The sequence below is a fragment of the Patiria miniata genome, unplaced genomic scaffold, assembly GCF_015706575.1.
Source record: "Patiria miniata isolate m_02_andy unplaced genomic scaffold, ASM1570657v1 HiC_scaffold_5, whole genome shotgun sequence".
Lineage (NCBI taxonomy): Eukaryota > Metazoa > Echinodermata > Asteroidea > Valvatida > Asterinidae > Patiria > Patiria miniata.
Genome location: NW_024037072.1, coordinates 3,844,614 through 3,863,114, shown reverse-complemented (window position 1 = coordinate 3,863,114; position 18,501 = coordinate 3,844,614). Strand labels below are relative to the sequence as shown.

Genomic DNA, 18,501 nt, shown 5'->3' with positions numbered 1-18,501 from the left:
TACTTTCTGTTTCACTTTTTTTTCAGCTGACTGTCCGATCTTCCCCTGTCTACGATTTTGTTATAATGTACACAACCAAGAAAATGACATTCTCGAGTGTGCGATAAAAGTCTCTGCCTAAACTGATTAATTGAAGAAAGTGTTTCATAAATTGAAGAAAGTGTTTCGTTCTCTTTCAAATTGTCGTTAGCAGTTGTATATCAGGGGCTAGATGTTTTGGCAGGGGAGTGGGGATAACATTTTCTCAACAAAACAAATTGTAGATATAAGATTTCAAAAGTTGAAAAGACTTTAATCGCGTTTTGGACGTTTCTATATGTATAGGGAACATATTTCGTGCCGAATGAAGAATCTATTGAGGGGATATGTGGATTATTATACAAGTTACCCCGTATAGGCCTAGCCTACACAGATCCATATTGGTTTAGTACTGATTCTCGGTTTACGTATCAAAGAGAGGGGTGTGTTGGCAGGCATGTTTTTCTGCAAGATTTTCCTATGTTTGCGCCCCAAGGGGTGTGGTGAGGGGTGACACCTAACGCAGGGGTGGATCCGGGCTCAGGCCCGTCAGATTTTTTTTTATGTTCGATTGTTGCGGACAGGCGGATATATAGGCAATGCAGCACATTGTTACCGGGTGCACTTATTGCTAGAATTGTTTTGTGTGTGTGTGTGGGTGTGTGTGAAGGGGTGAGCTTGTCTTACATACGCAGTGTGGACTTCCGAACAAAAGACGTCCACATAATGTAGGTAGCAGCGACGAAGTGTGGACTTGCCCACGTCCACACAGTGTTTCCCCATTTCTGGAAAACAGGTTTAGAGGCATTTTTGGGTTAGGTTTATCCGTAGCAGAATGAAGAGAAACACTAAAGGGAATCATTGAAAAAAAATTGGGTTGTAAGAGTTTTCACAGTTTGAGAAAAATGAGTTTTTCCACTGGTGTTCCTTAACTACACGAAAAGAAAGGAAAGTCCACACTAGGTATGTGAAACAAGTCTGGGTGGGTGGGTGGGTGTGTGTGTGTTCGTGTGTGTGTGGTGTCAGAGCAGGGGGGGGGGTGTTCGACCCCCCCCCCCCCCCCCCCGCGGATCAGCGCCTGTAACCCCCTTTAGATCCACCATTGGGAAGCCTCGACAGACACAAGAATTTAGTTCCCCCCCCCCATTAAAAGCACCTCGCCTTATTTTCTGTGTTCATAGCCAGCATCAAATTATTGTCACTTGTCTAGCAGCTCCTTTTCACAATGCTTTCTTCGATTTCCAGCTCAGATAGATGCATGCCGAACTTTCAAACAGAGTCAGTGCCCGGTGGAACCCACATAAGAATTTGTAAGTTTTTCCTCAAAATGGTTTTACTTTTAAGACAATATTTCACGTATATTTCCACCAAAAATAATTGTTGTAATGAAAACAGAGCCACACTTTCATACTTTCTTTTCTTTTTTTCCCACATGATATTGCCACATTAAGACGCAAAAAGAGGAAAACAGTTTTCATTGTTGTTCTTTCTTTTTTTCCATTCATTTTTATTTTAGATGAAAAAGCTCAATAATTATGTAATCAGCTGTACAAACGGCAAGGCTTTTATAATATACACAGAATAGCGAGAATACAAAATGTTTATGTACAAATCTTGATCAAATACTGATTGCATTGTTTGCGACTGCTTATATATTCATTAAAATAAATCACCATTAATGCTAACATTTGGTATTATTTCAACTTTACAGAAAAAAACCGTGAAAGTTGCACAAATTAAGTGTCATATATTAATTGCAGCATTGGTCAAGGTGTGAAACAATCGCTCGATGCTATCTTAAACTGAACTCAATTAAACTTTGGTCTCAACAATTACACGAAGTACAATAATGCTTGCACCACAATTGTCGACATTCAAATATTTACAAATCTAGCTTATAATGTTAACAGTTTTCGCTTTGGTTTTTCAGCAGTTGAAAGTATATCAAAGCTTTTCGGTGACGAACAATCTTACTTCTGCCCATGGATATCAATTTTGTCGCACGTCATTTTCTAAAGCGTATCACCATAACACCGATCGACTTATAACACCGATCGAGCAAATTATTTTAAATCAGTATCAAATTATTGTTATTGCTTTTCCAAGAAGCTCAGTTTGTCTTTGAACGATTTTTTCTTCACAAAAAATAAACAAATTTGACAGATATTCCCGCCGAAATAGCAATCGAAAGACAGGTTAAATTTGTTGCAATAATTTTGATAGCATAATACTTCTGCTGTAGCATAATACTGATATCTATACCCCGTTGAAATCACAATGAAGTAACGGTGAAAACAGTTAAGAACTATACACTTTATAACTCTAAATTTATAACGTCTCAACAATTTATAAAATTCCTGAAGCATGAAAAGAAAAAAAACTTAAATATTGCAACATTGATATTAAAATCTCAATGAATCTAGCATGCGTAAAACCTTAAACCAGAAGATGTGGAGTCTGAAAATTAGAATTGCATTTCCTTAAAATGTTGTAGACACTGTAACCGGCCTTGACACGATAAAATGCACAGGAAAATATGAAAAAATTGTATTAAGTTTCAACATTGCATTAAACGTGCACAGAGTAAAATCACAAATATATTATTACAAAATACTGTTTTGGTAACGATGCATGACATTTGGAACAAATAATATTGCAGGTACTGAACACAACATTTCTAATTAATACTCACAAATGTACTTTGTATACATATTTGAATCAGATACACTGAAATAATACGAAGATACAACCGGCCTTCACTGACCACATAGGGCGTAATGATTACACGTCTGACATAGACGCTTTTCCGGTCGCCCGAGTTGTCCGTCTGCACTGCATGGCCACAAGAACGAGCAACAGCAACATAATGGCTCCTAACATTGCGATCTCCACAACGTCTGGATTGACGGCCAAACTTTGGTTTGACTTGACATCTGTCGGCAAAAAGACAACAAATATAATGGTTACAATCAAATAGATTGGTGGAGTAACTTGGTGAAGTGAGCTTGGCAAAGATTGAATAAAACAAGAAACTGACATTTTCTCCTTGAAAAGCACCGAGTGCTGTGAGTAATTCAACACTTTCACTTAAAAACTTTGATATTTAACTGCACTGTAAAATCCACTACTTACCAATTTGTTCACCACCCAATCTCAGCTGGCCACCAGTGCTCGGATAAGCGGCTGACGAGGAGCCTACTCTGCTGACGTCACGTTTACCGCGTCCAAACACTAGCTCACTGTGCGGTACGTCACCTCGGCTAGGTGCCTCTGGGCGGAGCTCATTGTTATCTTCAGATTGCGCCTCGGTAGGTGATTGGTCCTCAGAGTCACATCCCATGGTGCATCTGGAGTTGGGGTCATTGACGTCACAGATCCTCATGTCACAGTGCACGTATACCTGAAATGCGAAAAATTGTCGCACAGTTAAAATGTTTGGTTTCGATAAAATGAGACACTGATCACGAAGGTCTTTCAGAAAAATGATATGTGATTTGTCTCATTACTATTCTCATTACTTACCGTTCCATGAATGTTGTCGCCCAAGAAAGCAAAGGAGTTAATTGCAAATCGTTCCTTTTGACTTGAGGGGGAGTCCAGCAGCGCAACTGTGTCGTCAATTGGGCATCTGAAGTTAAAAACAAATATGACATTTATGAATACCATTGTCGAAATTATGACGACAGAAAAATTCCCTTTCTCTAAAAACAAGTCATCAAGACTATACAATTTGAAATGGCTGTAATGTTTTAAAATGTCAAGCCCAATACATATTTTGATATAAGCTTTAATACATACCCATTGGTTATAAACGGGAACCGGGTGAGATCGAAGGGGTTGGATGTAGGCGTGGCCCAGCAGGTGTCAATCATGAGGTCACAGTCCCCGTTGCAGGTCACACGGCCCTCGAAGTGCATGGCTTGGTTGAGCTGGACCCCTACGGGGAACTCCCTGGGCCGGTAGGCCCGTCTGTAACTCTCATCCTCGTACATCTTTAGGGAGAAGTTGAAGTTGCCGTAGCCTTCCTCGTAGTACACAATAGTGGTGACGTTGGGGTCAAAGGACAAGTAGCTGACCCTATCGGTCGGCACGTGACAGGTCAGGTGGATCTCGATGAAGTGATCTCGCGTGATCTCGCTGCCGGGAGTGTAAGGCTGAGGTGGGATGAAGACGACGTTCCTAAAGGCCATTTTTCTGCCATTCGCCGTAACCTAATTAAAAGACAAAGAAACAATGAAAACTGTTTAAAACTTAACTAAGGGATAAAGTAAATAGAGTCTCTAGCCGGATGAATCTTGTATGCTTGCAAATGAATTCCCAACCACTTCAGCTAATCGTTCTTCTTGCCAGAATCAAGTTATTAACATTAATTACCTCAGGCTCTGTTTGACAGGCATCGTATGACGTCCCAATGACGTAGTGAGTTTTGTTGTAATGTCTCCCAGTACAGCTCTTGTCATTCAGGTACATGGATGCTGGATCAATCTCACCCACCAAGCGTTTGGACACGAAGGTCTGCATGAAGTTTTCCCTGCAATCTGCGTTACCATGCGGTGAAGTGCTAACCACAGGCTTATCGATGATTTCCCCTGGCAATCTACGACCTGTACGAAGAAAAAAATAGGACAAAAAATAAGAATCAAACAAATAAGGACAGTTTCGCATTGTGCATCTAATACAAAATCAACTTCAAATGAAAACATAACCACTGCGGTTCCTTTAACGGCATTTATACCAAGAGATCAAGTTTTACCAAAAGGTACCAATTTGACCAAACGTTAACCCAAACTTACCAGTCCACTTGAAACGCCAGTCGGCCGTGTCAGACAGCGTAGTATCGCACTCTAAGGCGCTTCTTGCCGCACCCTGGTCGACCATGACCCTGTAGTCAGATCCGAAGAAGACAGCCGCGGCGGCTGGAAGTGAGAACTTCAGTGCGCTGCCCTCGATAGTGACTTCATCTGAAGTGGTATCCACCTCGTAGACGGCCGAGTCCTCTGAGTTCAAGATCCTGACGTGGGCAGGTGACGTAGGCTTCTGAATCTGTTTATGTGATCAAATAAGATAACGAGTTCAAGTCAAGCAAATATTCTTCACGATACATTCTTTATTGGTACCAAACAATTTCCATGGTGAATTAATAACAAGTAGTACTTGAGGTAACGGGAATTTTAAAAGGATATTTAAATGGAATAGTCATCTTGACATTTCAAAGTGGCGTTTTAACAAATGGCAGTGTCGGGTTAGAAACTGCAAATAGAACTTACCGGTTTGTTGTACTGTATCTTGAGTTCATATCCAGTGATATTTCCACCGGGCCTCGGGAGTGATTCCATGGGCAGGACAGCCAACGGCTCAAAGCTATCACCTCCATCTTCGCAGAAGGTCAGAAAGGTGAAACGCCACTCTGCGCTGTCCGGTCTTGAGACGTCACAGCCCAGAACGCTGACGGCCGCCCAGCCGTCCACACGGAGCTTATACACTCCCTGGAATGCGAGGGGTAGGTCCAAGGGAAGGGTGAAGCCGAGGGAGGTACCGTCGACGATTGAAACAGCGGGAGATGTGGCGTCGATTTGGAAGAGGAGCGAGTCGGCGGAGTCGAAGAGGGAGATGTAGGCTGGTCTAAAGGGCTTCTTGATCTGTTAAAGGAAAAGTATAAACGTTTCAGTCTATGTTTAAATACGTTGGCAAAATTGAAATGAAAAAGAAAAATTGATAAAATGGAAATAAGAATTTGGCAATTTCAACTGATGGCAAATACTTTAAACTTTATTGATTTGGTACAAAGAATAGAAAGTCTAAATTTTTAGTTAAATTTACCTGTTTGTTGTAGCCAATCTTCATCAGTCTTCCAGCAAACTTTTCTCCTGGGAAAGGGGATGATTCCATAGGCAGGACTGAAAGTGGTTCGTAATCTCCACCATCTGCACAGAACGTGACGAAACCAAACTCCCACTCGGCCGAAGGAGGGGGGATGAGGTCGCAGTCTTGGGCGCTTCGCGCGGCCCCTTCGTCCACGCGGATGGTGTAACCCCCTCCGAACTGCAGTGGAAGATCCATGGACAGGACGAAGCTCAGAGTGTTTCCACTGACAGTGACGTCCTGGGTGGACGTGTCGACTTGAAGAATGGGGAGGTAGAAGGCGTCCAAGATCGTGATGTAGGCCGAGTCAACTGGTTTTTGAATCTGTATTATGAAAACGGAAAATCAAATGTTTTAAAAAAAATGGACGTACGAAAATAGTTATCTTTGATAGGCAAAAATAATACTATCCAAAATTTAAGATATGAAAAAAAAGTATGAAAATGAAGCTGTTGATAATAATGATATATAATAACATTCGGACGTACCTCTTTATTGTATCTGATCATCATTGTTTGTCCAGCAAAGTTCTCTCCTGGAGATGGCACTGATTGGCTGGGCAGGACAGTCAGGGGTTCATACACTTCCTCGTCGCTACAGAACGTGACGAAGACGAAGTCCCACTCCGCCATAGGCGGCAGGCCTTGCTCACATGCCCGAGCACTCACCACGGCACCCTCATCAATCCGGATCCTATACCACCCCTGATATTCCAGTGGAAGAGTCAGGGGAACCGAAAAACTCAGGGTTCTGCCGCTGACTGACGCATCAGCTGTGGAAGTGTCGATCCTGAAAATGGGTGTGTTTCTGCGATCGACGATAGTGATGTAAGCGCTAGTTGATGGTTTTTGGATCTGTAGATATAATTAATAGATAAAGGTCAAATATAGTGTTTATCAAACTGCTGAAGATATTACCTAACTTAAACTTCTTCTCAAACAATGTCTCAATCAAAGATGATGACAAAAGCCTCTAACTTGAAGATACTTATGCAAAGAAGGTATATCTTACCTTTTTGTTGTATGTGACACTGACAACATTTCCAAACATCTCAGTTCCTGGAGCGGGCACAGAATCGACAGGGGAGACAACGAGGGGTGAGTTGTCACCGTCACAGAACGACTCGAAGACAAACATCCACTCGTCGCCTTGAGGAGCCGCCTCGCAGTCCATAGCACTCTTCACAGCCCCTTCATCCACGCGGACTTTGTAAGCCACCCCTCTCTGAAGTGGAAGATCGTAAGGTAGGGAGAAAGACATAGTCTTTCCACTGACTGTGATCTCAGATGAGGAAGAGTCGATTTGGTAGATGGGGTTGTTGCTGGCGTCAAGGATGGAGATAAAAGCATGTCTTGGGGATTTCCGGATCTGTTAAAAAAAGTTGTCATTAAAATGCAGTCCTATAGTTGCTGAACATCACATTAAAAAAATAACAGGCTTTGTAATAGTCATTTTAAAGTTAAAACTCAAGTTTTAGAGACAATGATAATCGAAAATATAATTGGTACCTCTCTGCTGTATGCAATGGTGACGGTTTCCCCTCTTAGTCTGGCTCCGGGGGCTGGTGTAGACTCATATGGATCAACTGCCAACTGCGGACCAAAGTCGGCTGCATCTGGAAAAATGGATTTAGCAAAAACAGGAAGTTTTTAACAGAGTTTACCTTAAAAAGGAAGGAAATACGTCTTCTTTTATAGGGTATCTTTACTTTGTTTTCCAGAGACTCGAGACCGATATGATTTAGTATGATTTGTTTAAATGGTTGAAGTTGAAACGGGAGTGGAAAAATAAAGCAGATAAAATGACAGAAATTGGTGTTTCTTCTCACCTACAACATTGACATAAATGCAGAACATGTCACTGGAGAACTTATGGTCTTCCTCGGCCTCGTAACAGATCACGTGACGTCCGATCTGATCCCTGGTTGGGATCCAGGACAGGGTCACTGTATATTCATCATTGGATCCGTGCACTCTGCGCAGAGGGGAGACATGGACGCCGGATGGCTTGATGGTTTCGAAGGAAGTGATACTGCAGTGGAAAACAAACACAAAGTTGAGAAGTGGAGGAAACAGTTTAGAAAAAAAAATACCAAAACACGTCTTTTGCCAAATCATGGGTTAGTTGATCCTACAGGACTTAAAGGTAAATTTCATAAAAAAAAGTGATATATATTTGGAGAAACCAGGGTCAAATCTCAGTCATTCTTTAGTTGCCAAAAAGACTGGATAAACTCACGCATAGTCCAGAGAGGAGCTACGAGCTCTGAGGGGGATTCGCGTCTCCCTGCCGGCGGGGATGGTGGTACAAGTCCCGTCTTCCCCGAGTAGTTCGGGCTTTCTACACTTGCCGTCTCTGTTATGGACCTCGATCAGAAACTGGACGGGAATTCGGCTCAGTGGGGTGGTGGGGTCCGAAGGAGCGTAATCCTCGACCATCACAGCCACAGCGTAGGTGCCGGCTGGGTTACGGCGGTTGAAAGTAATCTTACAGGTGTCCTACAAATTTGGAGGAAATTTATCAAAAAGATTCGGTCACTTGATGTACCACTGATGTAGTTGTTAGTATTCACAGTTGCAAACACTGATGCAGTTGTTTGTATCATCAATAACTCGCACTTTAAACTTAATCCATAATTGAAATTCCATTAAGATTCATATATAACGAAACGTGGATAAGAATTGATGTTGTACATACCTCTTCCAAGATGGCGCCTTTCTTTGTCCTTTCAGAATTGACAAAAAGTTCTCCACAGATGTCTCCGTTGTTGGCATTGCACTCATTTCTGTTCGGGTCGGTCCATCGACAACGCAGGTCATCACCATCGGCGTCCCAAGCTACAATTGAGGAAAAAGTAGAAGTACTGTTAACTAAATGGTTCCCATATTCTTGATTCGGTCAGGGATTCTTGAAAACATCTCATAAAGGTAAAATCATAATATTCTGTACAGGATTGGCCTATTTTGGGATTGGCTTACCACTACATACATTTCTAGATGCATCTCAAATACTGCTCATACAAAACTATTTTTAACCAAGAGGTATAAGTTGGTCCACCAATTAAATACAATTCGATATTTGGCTCTTGATAGGCCAACATGAACTATCCATTTACTGCATATACTGAGTTCTGATTAAATCACCAACATTCGGAATCGGACAATGGAAATCATTTCAACATTAATCTAATTACCTCTGATGTAGCGTGTGTACTTGCATCCCCTGTACAGCCTGTAGACTGGGAAGCTACCGGCTACGGGTGGGCTGTTGGGCAGACCCGTGTCAGGACGCCGCGAGATGTCCACCGTTGACACCATGTTCCATCCTCGACCATTACCCTGATCGTTACCGTTGTTGCCCACTGTGGTCGGCCAGCAGCATTCCTCGAAGCTACGGGAAGGTTGGTGGGAAGGGGATAATTTATTTGTGAAATCTTGGCAAAGATTGAAAATTTGTTCTTGAAACTTCAATCAAATCTGCTATTATACTCAGTGTTTTAGACAAGTTCATCACGAGGCCAGTCAAAAGTAAATCACAAGTCCTTTCACAATTCGGGTCACTAAATATTATAAAAGTAATACGGGGAGAGCAATAACTTGGAAATATTTTTGTCACAGTCATTTGAATAGAGCTTGTGACTTTCCTCTAGACTGGAGTACTTGTGAGGACTTGTGAGGACTTGTGATGGATTCGACTTCAACACTGATTATATCTGATGACTTCGAATGAAATAATTCAACTGCTAGAAAACAACGGATACAAGTTTTGACCAAATGAAATTCAGGACAAACTTGGGGATCTTCTCTTACTTGACATCGACTCTAGTTTGACCCGGCTCCAGCGTGTACGGCATGATGAAGTATCCAGCCGACCAGTCCATTTCATCGTCATAGTCCGTGCATATGTACTTGGCCCAAGAGATCCACCGGCCGTCAACTCGGAACGATCCCTCGGTGTTCAGCACCGACCTGTCCTGGACAGCCTGGTCGGTGCATTGCGTGTGGAGGTAGCCGTTCTCGTAATGGTGTCTGAAGTTGAGACGGTAAAATACGACCACCTGGATGGAGAAAACAAAAAAAACTGCAGTGAGCATTTGTACTGCCGTGTTCAATCATCGAAGGTAAACTTTACACTGTGGTACTGGTAGTCATCAAGTCAGCAAACTTGATCAGTTTCGTGCACCAAAATTTGAATTACTTACGTTACTCGGGTTGTCCTCGTCTGCTTTCCATGTGATGGAGCCTCCTTTGTAATGTCCAACATTCCTGCTGACTGCAGGCTCGATGAACGAGCTTGCTAAGCAGACGACAAGAAGCAAAACACGCCTCATGGTGGTGGCTTTGAACCGCTGCAAATGACAATTCTTTTTACTTTTCAAAAAATGCTGCACGTTGTCAAGTTGTCACTATGATATGGCGAGTGTTTTATATTCTTGAGTGTTTTAGTCTCACTGTCACTTCAGTTTGCACTGTTTGGTGTCTACGCTTGTTCTGCCCTTACCTGTCACCACCGAAGCCTTATATACCCTTTGCCAGTGACCACTCCAGACCACCTGCCCAGCAAAAGTTATGATCATAACCACCGGAAGACTGTTTATTATTTACGTAGGTGTTTGAGCCCGACAAAACATATCACTTTTCTCTCCACTTGAATTTTCTGGTCGTCTGGTCCGTTGTCAAGGCCTCGTGCAGCCGCATTCCATAGTAACTGACGAGTGGGCTTATGAATATCGAATTAGTTTCGAGGAACCAACTGGGAGACGAGAAAGCTGATGACGCGACGGAAGTTGGCGCGACTGTGGGGCGAAGAGCCAATCGTATCAGCCGGACGCCATGACGAACTAGAAGTCTGCTGCATAATGCATAGACATAACTCAGCAAGCAGCCAACCACAAGCTGTCCAGACAAGTGGGCCTGGAACTACCAAACACCCATTCAACACAAATCCTAGTGGACCGCAGTCACGTACCAGTACGGGAAGCCCTTATAAGGCAGTGGGAAGTTTCCAAAAATACATTTCCAGGCATCTGACAAAATAATCCCCGCGGGGTCAGAGAGGTTAACAACCTAATGCGATGAGTTACTTCTCAATACCGCAGTTTGGCAGTTCAAGTCAAGGACAGACGTCTTATTGAGATAACCGTCTTACACCAATCAGCCACTTGAGTCATTTCTTATCCCTACATGACTAAACTAGTTAAATCAAGAAACAATTCAAGGTTCGAAACTAGAAGGGAGGCGAACTGCTATCCAAAGACCTTCGGGGCATAAATGCTTTCTTCAAGCACCTCTTGAACTTGAAGGTATTTATATGTTCTCGCGTGCATATTTGAAAATCTCGGTCAATGGTTTCTTCGAGACAGAATTCAGATGACGAGGTTGAAACACTTGTGCGATCATTTGCATTACAAAGAAATGACCGGCACAAGAGTCAGATAAAATGTCTGCTTTAATACACTTTTTAAGAAACTGTTTTAAAAGAACATATGAGCTAGGGAACGATTGAAAAATACCCCCCTTTAAATTAAGGTTATCGAAAGCAGTTATTGTTTGGGGCGGGGAGGGAGAATTTATACACTTTTCTCAAAGGAAAGCATTTTTATGGATCGGATTCCAAAAGTTAGATTTGAACATTATATTTCCCGGATTTGACATTTTTTATGCTTTTGAGGGTTTTTTTTAAGGGGGGGGGGACATTTCCCCCCCCCCCCCATTTACAACACACTAGGAAATATTTCTTGCTATAAGAACGTAAACTATGTTAGTGCAGAGGTATGTGTCACATGTTCAGTTTGACATTGTTTCTAAAACCAACAACAAAGAACATGACATACTTGGACGTATATGTCAAGTCGGCTCGAGACGTTGCCGTGAGGCCGTCTTGAGGCGGGAACGATGCCTGACGCGCCACACCTCCCTTGACTCCATGCAACTGGCCAACTCCTCCTTCGTCAAATCATAATTATCATAACCCTTGGCCGACACCTCATTTCAGTCAAATTTGCAAATCATTCACCACCTTTGTTTTTTAAAACATTCCTGTTTTCCAGAAACTAGAAGCTCTAAGTTTATATTTGCTTTGACAACGTGGCCGGAGTTAGCCTTTTGTTAGGTCAAGTTGTGGTCACCTAGGCTGACCACTCCACATTCCTCTGGCCGGACAAATACCGGGTAGCCGCAAAATATAGGCCAGACGGCGTCTGGCCACCACATTGCCTTGACGAACCAGCAAGGTTGAGAAGATATAGTTAGTCTGCTAATTAATGATTTATCCACCTGTTAGGATAGACATATCATAACCAATTAACCTCACTCTAAAACTGAAACCCTGTTTCATTTTCACGTCTATTGGCATGAAAGTTGTGACTAACCTATCGATGCATACAGACTGATTATGATTTTGTTTAACTATTGCTACGATATCCATTTCGATCAGTATTGTTTTCCACATTAATATTCACGACTTTCACCTAAATTCTTACGAATAATTGTGTTAGGTGATTCAACCACAAAGTAACAAAAACAATGTATTCAATTCCTGTTAATGGTAAAATCCCAAAACAATCGCTTATTTTTTTTACACTCGCCAAACTTTCAAATTCTGTGGATATAAAACACGGGACACAACCAAACAACCGCCACATAAACAAGAACAGAGACACAATCAAAACAGAGTCAGCGAAGAAAGGCCAATTATTCCTATCAATAACTTAATGGGTGGAACTAAATTAAATTCTAAACTACCAAAACAATAATAAACGCCCAAAAAGTCTAGACACAATTTTAGATTACACTTAAAGTTCAATCAACGTAATCGTAGACAGGGTCCCTTGATGATTTTGGTGCAACCTTCACATTCTTAAGACTGTTTTGTATCCCAAGACAAATATTTTGGTTGCCAAGACGTCCATTTTTAATTACCTTTAAACCGCGAAACCAGGATATATGGTCACCAGTAGGGAAACCGCTAAGCAAACATTCCAGAAGACAATTATTTCCTTTTTACTAGACATAATAGCATATATAGGATGGTACCAGTTGTTAATTATATCCACTTCCCTTTGAAAAAATAAAAATATAGGCCTTAAAGTAGTCCAGAAACATCAGAAACGATCAATTTTCCCCTCAGAAACCCCTTCTTGAACTTTCGTCATAATATCAGAATTTTGTCACCCAAATTGTTCGAAATCTAACCACTAAATGCTAGCATCAAAGAACGACCACTTTCTACGGCACTTTTCTGCGTGCACCAGGATACGCAATAGAGCTTCGAAATAAACAACTTTACCAAACCGATTATTTCCGATATTGTAACGATGTCCTTGGATGGTACCGAGGAGCGGAGGTAGGTCGGTCCGTGTTTCCGAGCTCGAAACGTACCGGGGTCTTAGCCAACACGGATGTCCTCAGTAGCCCGACGATATCCCGTACTGGACCCGGTCGACCTTCATTCATCGACGGAATTTTATCTTTGGCAAAGACTTAGGCCTAATGTTGGAATGATTTCTTCCATTAGCCATAAGACGAACAAGAACTCATTTTCCAGATAATGGGATTGGGTGGATGTGCATTGTGGTTGTCGCGTAATGTGTGATATACTTTGTGTAAAGTGTTAGAGGCCTATGTAGACTTTCTAATGTTTTATGATGTTCAGTTTGCTGTGGTAATTTTAAGATTTTTATTGAGGGGATACTAGTGTGAAGGACCAGGTTTTTTTTGTAATACCGGTAAGGGGCTCGACCGCCGATAATGACCCAAGCAGAGGGTTGGACAAGAATCATCGAAATAATATTGGTCGCCCATATAAAGACATCTAAGGTGACAATATGAAAAATCAGACAAGGAGGGGGTTATCATGATGAACTCTAAACTGAAGAACAAAGTCTCCAAAAAAGGCCCCTTCTATTAACTATCCCGTAACCTTTTGGGAAAAAAGTATCAATCTTCCAAGATGTCTGGAGCTTGTGCAAGTTGAACAAATTAAGACGCCACTTTCTACTACAACTCGTCGAACGCGTTACTCAGAATGACGCGCAGTCCCTTGACACAAATGACTTCATTCTACGGTGACATTCACACTTTCACCGAACTGCATCAGCATAAAACTCTCTATTATGGCTTCATTGGTAAAAACGAGTGACTAAACCTGTGAAAGACAGTCACTGAAGATCACATCGTACCGGGGTGGAGCAGGGGTGGGGAATTAATGGATGAGGGGTGGGGTTGGATTGGAAAGTGATTTCAGGTGCACAACTATACACCAAAACCACGAATACCGGGTTTAACAGTTAATGTAAACCTATTGTAGTTAAGACACAAGTGAAAATATTTATTATGGCTAATAATTATTGTCTTGTATAGCGGGTAACCTTTGCAAAGAATCGCACTCCGACCTAATTATTGTTTCTTCTTGTAGGTCTATGTAATGCCCTTAAGTTCTATTCATTCGGTTTCTTCTCTTTTGGTCGGCTTGGCTCCGTGTTTGTACGCACGTTGATTAAACATTTTCGACAGTAGCAAAGGTCAGGCAGATCCGGTTATCACCGGAACAAGAAACTGTTTTACGCCTAGAGTGGCCCCACTGGAACACCTATAGACTGGACACAAGTCACACAACGCATTCTTTCCTGCTAGTCTCGAGGGAAGGCAGGAATTTGTCACAGGAAACCTGCCTGGTATTCCCACTCGCTGTGGCGGAAACGCATAAATGCGTTACCATACACGCTGGGATATCAATTGACTGTGTTGATTTGTTACTATTCTCTGTTTTTATTTTTTCCGGGAACTTCTCCGATTATTTGATTCAGTCTGGCGACTATTCATCAAACGCACAATACTGTCCTTTCCTGCGATACGAAAAAAAGTTTCGGAAACAAAACTTATGATTTTTAATGTCAACTATAAACGTTAATTAGGCCCGTGTTGTAATCTCTTTTAACTTCTGTCATGAGGGCTTTACAAATATAAAAGTTTGGATTCCGCGTGGGTACGTTATTAAGAGCCCCGACCTTACCTAAACCAATTGTTTGAAACTGAATATGGCCCTATCTCAAAGGATCGATATACTCATTGCAAATTATACCCTCATCACGTCGCTGCGCATTATGTACGCTGCGTCACCAGAGCCCACGAGCCGTACATTCTCCCTGCCAAATTTGCAATCATGGCAGACAGACAGACATAATTGTATATCGTCGAGAGGAGCTACGGTTAGAAATCGTCCCCTGGCCTGTATTAGCAAATGCGGATTTTTCGTAACGGATTTGAGCCCAGCACCAGATGTTTCCCATAAAACAAGAGAGATTTCTCACATGGTACTACCGTAAATCTTTGTCTTATTGTTTACTGTAAAACATCTCGTAACATTATGACGCATAATCTGTTGACGTAAACAGTGGGGACGACGTTGAAATCGCGAAGATATATCTTCCTCAGTAGGCCTACTTCTTCCTTAGGAGACGGGAAATTTACGTCCGAACCCCTCTTCGTGTTGAGAGGTCGCAAGACGATGTGGAAAGGGGATGCGATAGCGAATGTGTCAACACACAACAAGAGGCAGTATACCTATAGCCAGAAAATGTAAGAAAATGTTGGCCCGAAATTTGCTGACGGAACTTGAGAAGATTCGAAAAGCAATTCAAGGTGTAGGCCCTACGTGGAACTTGCCACAATCTGACACTAGGTCTAGGTGCATGGTTTTGTCAATGATTTGCAGAAGGTGTATAAAAGGGTATCACACCAGTATTGTAGTCGAGTCCATGACACAAGATGTCTGTAAGTTAAAGTAGAGTAACAAAGAAGCGTCTTTTTGTCACATCTTGAATAGCTTGTGACTTGGCTTCGGACTGGGCGGCTTGGCTTGTGAGGACTTAATTTATTGTTGTGGATTCGACAATGAAACTGGGCCTCACCCACCTACTCACACCTTCCTCTAGCGGCGAACTGTCCCACTCCCATCTCCCGCAGTTCTAGTTCGTACATTCTCTCAATCACCACGACTGCGGATGAGTCTTCCCGTACCACGCAGCGGAGTCTGGCCTGGTATCACGGTCAGCGACCCCTCGGACGGTGTCCTGTAGTCTAAACCAACCTGTCCCCGGTATCGGGCCGGATGCATCGCTGCTAGTGCACGTTGCTTTCCTCCACAAACAAAAAACCTTGCAACATTTGCAATATGCAGTTTCCTGGATATCCACGAGTTCAAGGGAAAAGGCGTTTGTTTGGTGAACGAAGGCCGTGTAATAATAGCTGAAAACAAAATACAGAATACTCAGGCATTGACCTCAACCAACTAAGAAAATAAAAACACATCCACTTTTGTGGCAGCTTGAATTGCCTAGAATTTCGCAGTTTCATGAAAATGTTGGCTCAAACAATTGAAAATATGCCAGTTCTTCACGTCATAATCCCTCCTCGCCGTAAAGAAGTGACGTTTCGAACCGCAGATAACAAATATCGGCATTACTGATATTCACCCCCTTCATTATCACCCCCCCTCCCTTTTCAAAAAGCTAGATCTGCCCCTGAGGAGGACCCCTACCTTTCTTACTGAAAATGCATGGGTCATTTGAGGAGATGATTCAAATTCATCTCCACATGAGCGAATGATTCAAAATCATCCCCAAATGACCCAAACATTTTCGGCCATGACAGACGGGGCACTACAGCTCAGGAGCATTAAACGGCGCCACAGTCTCCACAAAATACACACAAGGCCACGATAGCCATAAGACTACGTGATCCTCAGCTAATGATTGATACCAATCGGAAATCCATTCATGGTTCATACAGATAATATACAGTCATTGTCATTGACACAAATAATTAGCTACAAGGTCACACACCAGCGTATCCCCAGTGGATCTGCTATATGGCACTTGTGAAGTTAGGGCACGGTACGCGGTGTGGTTTACGGCCACGTGACAGACACCCCGCGTGCGTGTCTGATTTGCGGCCAACTTCAGCGGTACGGTACGGTTGAAACCACCGCACGAGTCCAGATGATTAATCGATTTGCTGTTGCTTTCGTAATTAAATAGGTTAGACACCCTAGCTTCAGTGGTTTGAATACAACACCAACCTGGGTCGAGCAATAACGAAGCTTTAAAAACCTTTTTAAAGTCTTTTTCTGTGTTTTTTTCTCGAAATAATTATTGGTAAACTTCTAGGCCTACTTAGTCGTTTGGCGAGGATTTGGATCTTTCATTCTCAGTGTCTTTCTAAATTTTGCGGTATAATCAAAACAAAAAATGGTTTTTTTTGTAAATAAGCGAATGAGACAAATACATTTTCAACTTGATTTAAATAGTAAAAGCTATTGCAAGTTATTACTTATTATAACCAGGGATGAGATTGTCAAATAAAAACTGAAAATTGGATGAAAGGTCTGAAAGATGCGATTCTTTCTATACTGATAATGTCTTTATCTCAGATTCAAAAAAGTCTGATTTCAGACAAAAGTCTGAAAAATCTCATGCCTGTATAACAAGCCTTGAATATTCATACTGATTGGATACCAACCACTCAGCTCGAACATTGCCACCCCCCCCCCCCCCGACAGCAACGATGCATCTTAGACGCATCGTTGGAAAGGCCTTCTTCCGTTGATGTCTTCAAAATGACAGCATGTCAGAAAGAGGGAGTAGTTCCCTTACTATCGTTCAACCAAGTATGTTTTTCAACAATGATACGTTAGTTACTTTCTGGATGGCTGCAAATGATGGACTGTAGCTTTAAATGCTGGTGTGTTCAGCAAAAGTTTGGCCTAACGTAATAGACTCCTCGGTCTACTAGGTGAGGTTTCAAGTCCTACGAACGAAAACTATTCGGTCAAGTGGATTCGTAAGTGAGATTTAGGATTGCAGAGATACTATGATAAGCGGTGAATGCTCGGGATGAGGTTTGGTATGCAATCACACAACCCACATACAGTGGTAATATGAGGATAGATTTTGTAGACTTTTGATTTCCCCAATTAGTTCGATTTAGTGTTACAGGCTGAATGACATATTGTTTTATTCATATTGCTGTAAACATTAGGTCAGACATATGCCGTGGTTGTTCCTGGCAAAACATTTGTTCATATTTATGTAGTGTTTGTATGATTATTAATGTTTTGAAGCTACCTGAACCGGCCCACATTTTTGTCCTTTGTTAATTTGCCACGAGCTTCGCATAATGCGAGTTCGCTCTGTCCTTAAAATACTTTATGTTATATAACTCTTATCACTCTGTGTGTTATAAAAGGACTGGGCTCCGGGCACGCGGTGATATATGTCCCTCAACGTACCGTCGGGTTGCTCGGGCCCACGAAGCTGTATTAGAACAAGTTGTTAAATTGTTTGATTTGTTTTAATTAAAGATAGTTGGTTTTGTTCTGCAAACCTGTCTCCAACTGTCTATCTGTTCCTCGGTCTACTATAGGTGAGATTTCAAGTCGAACGAAAGCTATTCGGTCAAGTGGATTCGTAAGTGAGATTTAGAATTGCAGAGATACTATGATAAGCGGTCTATCTGTTCATATTTATCGAATTCGTTATTTTGCTGTGTACCAGATATCTTTTATTTATTGATGTATTTTTCTAAAGGAGTAAGAAATAAATGTTTCTTGAATTGAATTGAA

The 18,501-nt window shown here is 42.0% G+C and overlaps 1 protein-coding gene across 1 annotated transcript; it reads right to left on the bottom strand.

Annotated features, from left to right (window-relative positions):
* Window positions 1-2,111: 2,111 nt before the first annotated feature.
* On the bottom strand, window positions 2,112-10,577 carry LOC119741782. The gene is made up of 17 exons (XM_038217678.1): window positions 10,082-10,577; window positions 9,690-9,937; window positions 9,074-9,270; window positions 8,578-8,717; window positions 8,119-8,378; window positions 7,709-7,911; window positions 7,389-7,495; window positions 6,892-7,248; window positions 6,369-6,734; window positions 5,839-6,204; window positions 5,286-5,657; window positions 4,812-5,061; window positions 4,393-4,622; window positions 3,817-4,229; window positions 3,541-3,646; window positions 3,151-3,418; window positions 2,112-2,951 (listed from the first exon to the last, which is right to left on the bottom strand). Exons 1-17 carry the CDS (start codon window positions 10,208-10,210, stop codon window positions 2,800-2,802), a joined length of 4,164 nt encoding a protein of 1,387 aa, XP_038073606.1. The 5' UTR covers window positions 10,211-10,577; the 3' UTR covers window positions 2,112-2,799.
* Window positions 10,578-18,501: the final 7,924 nt, after the last annotated feature.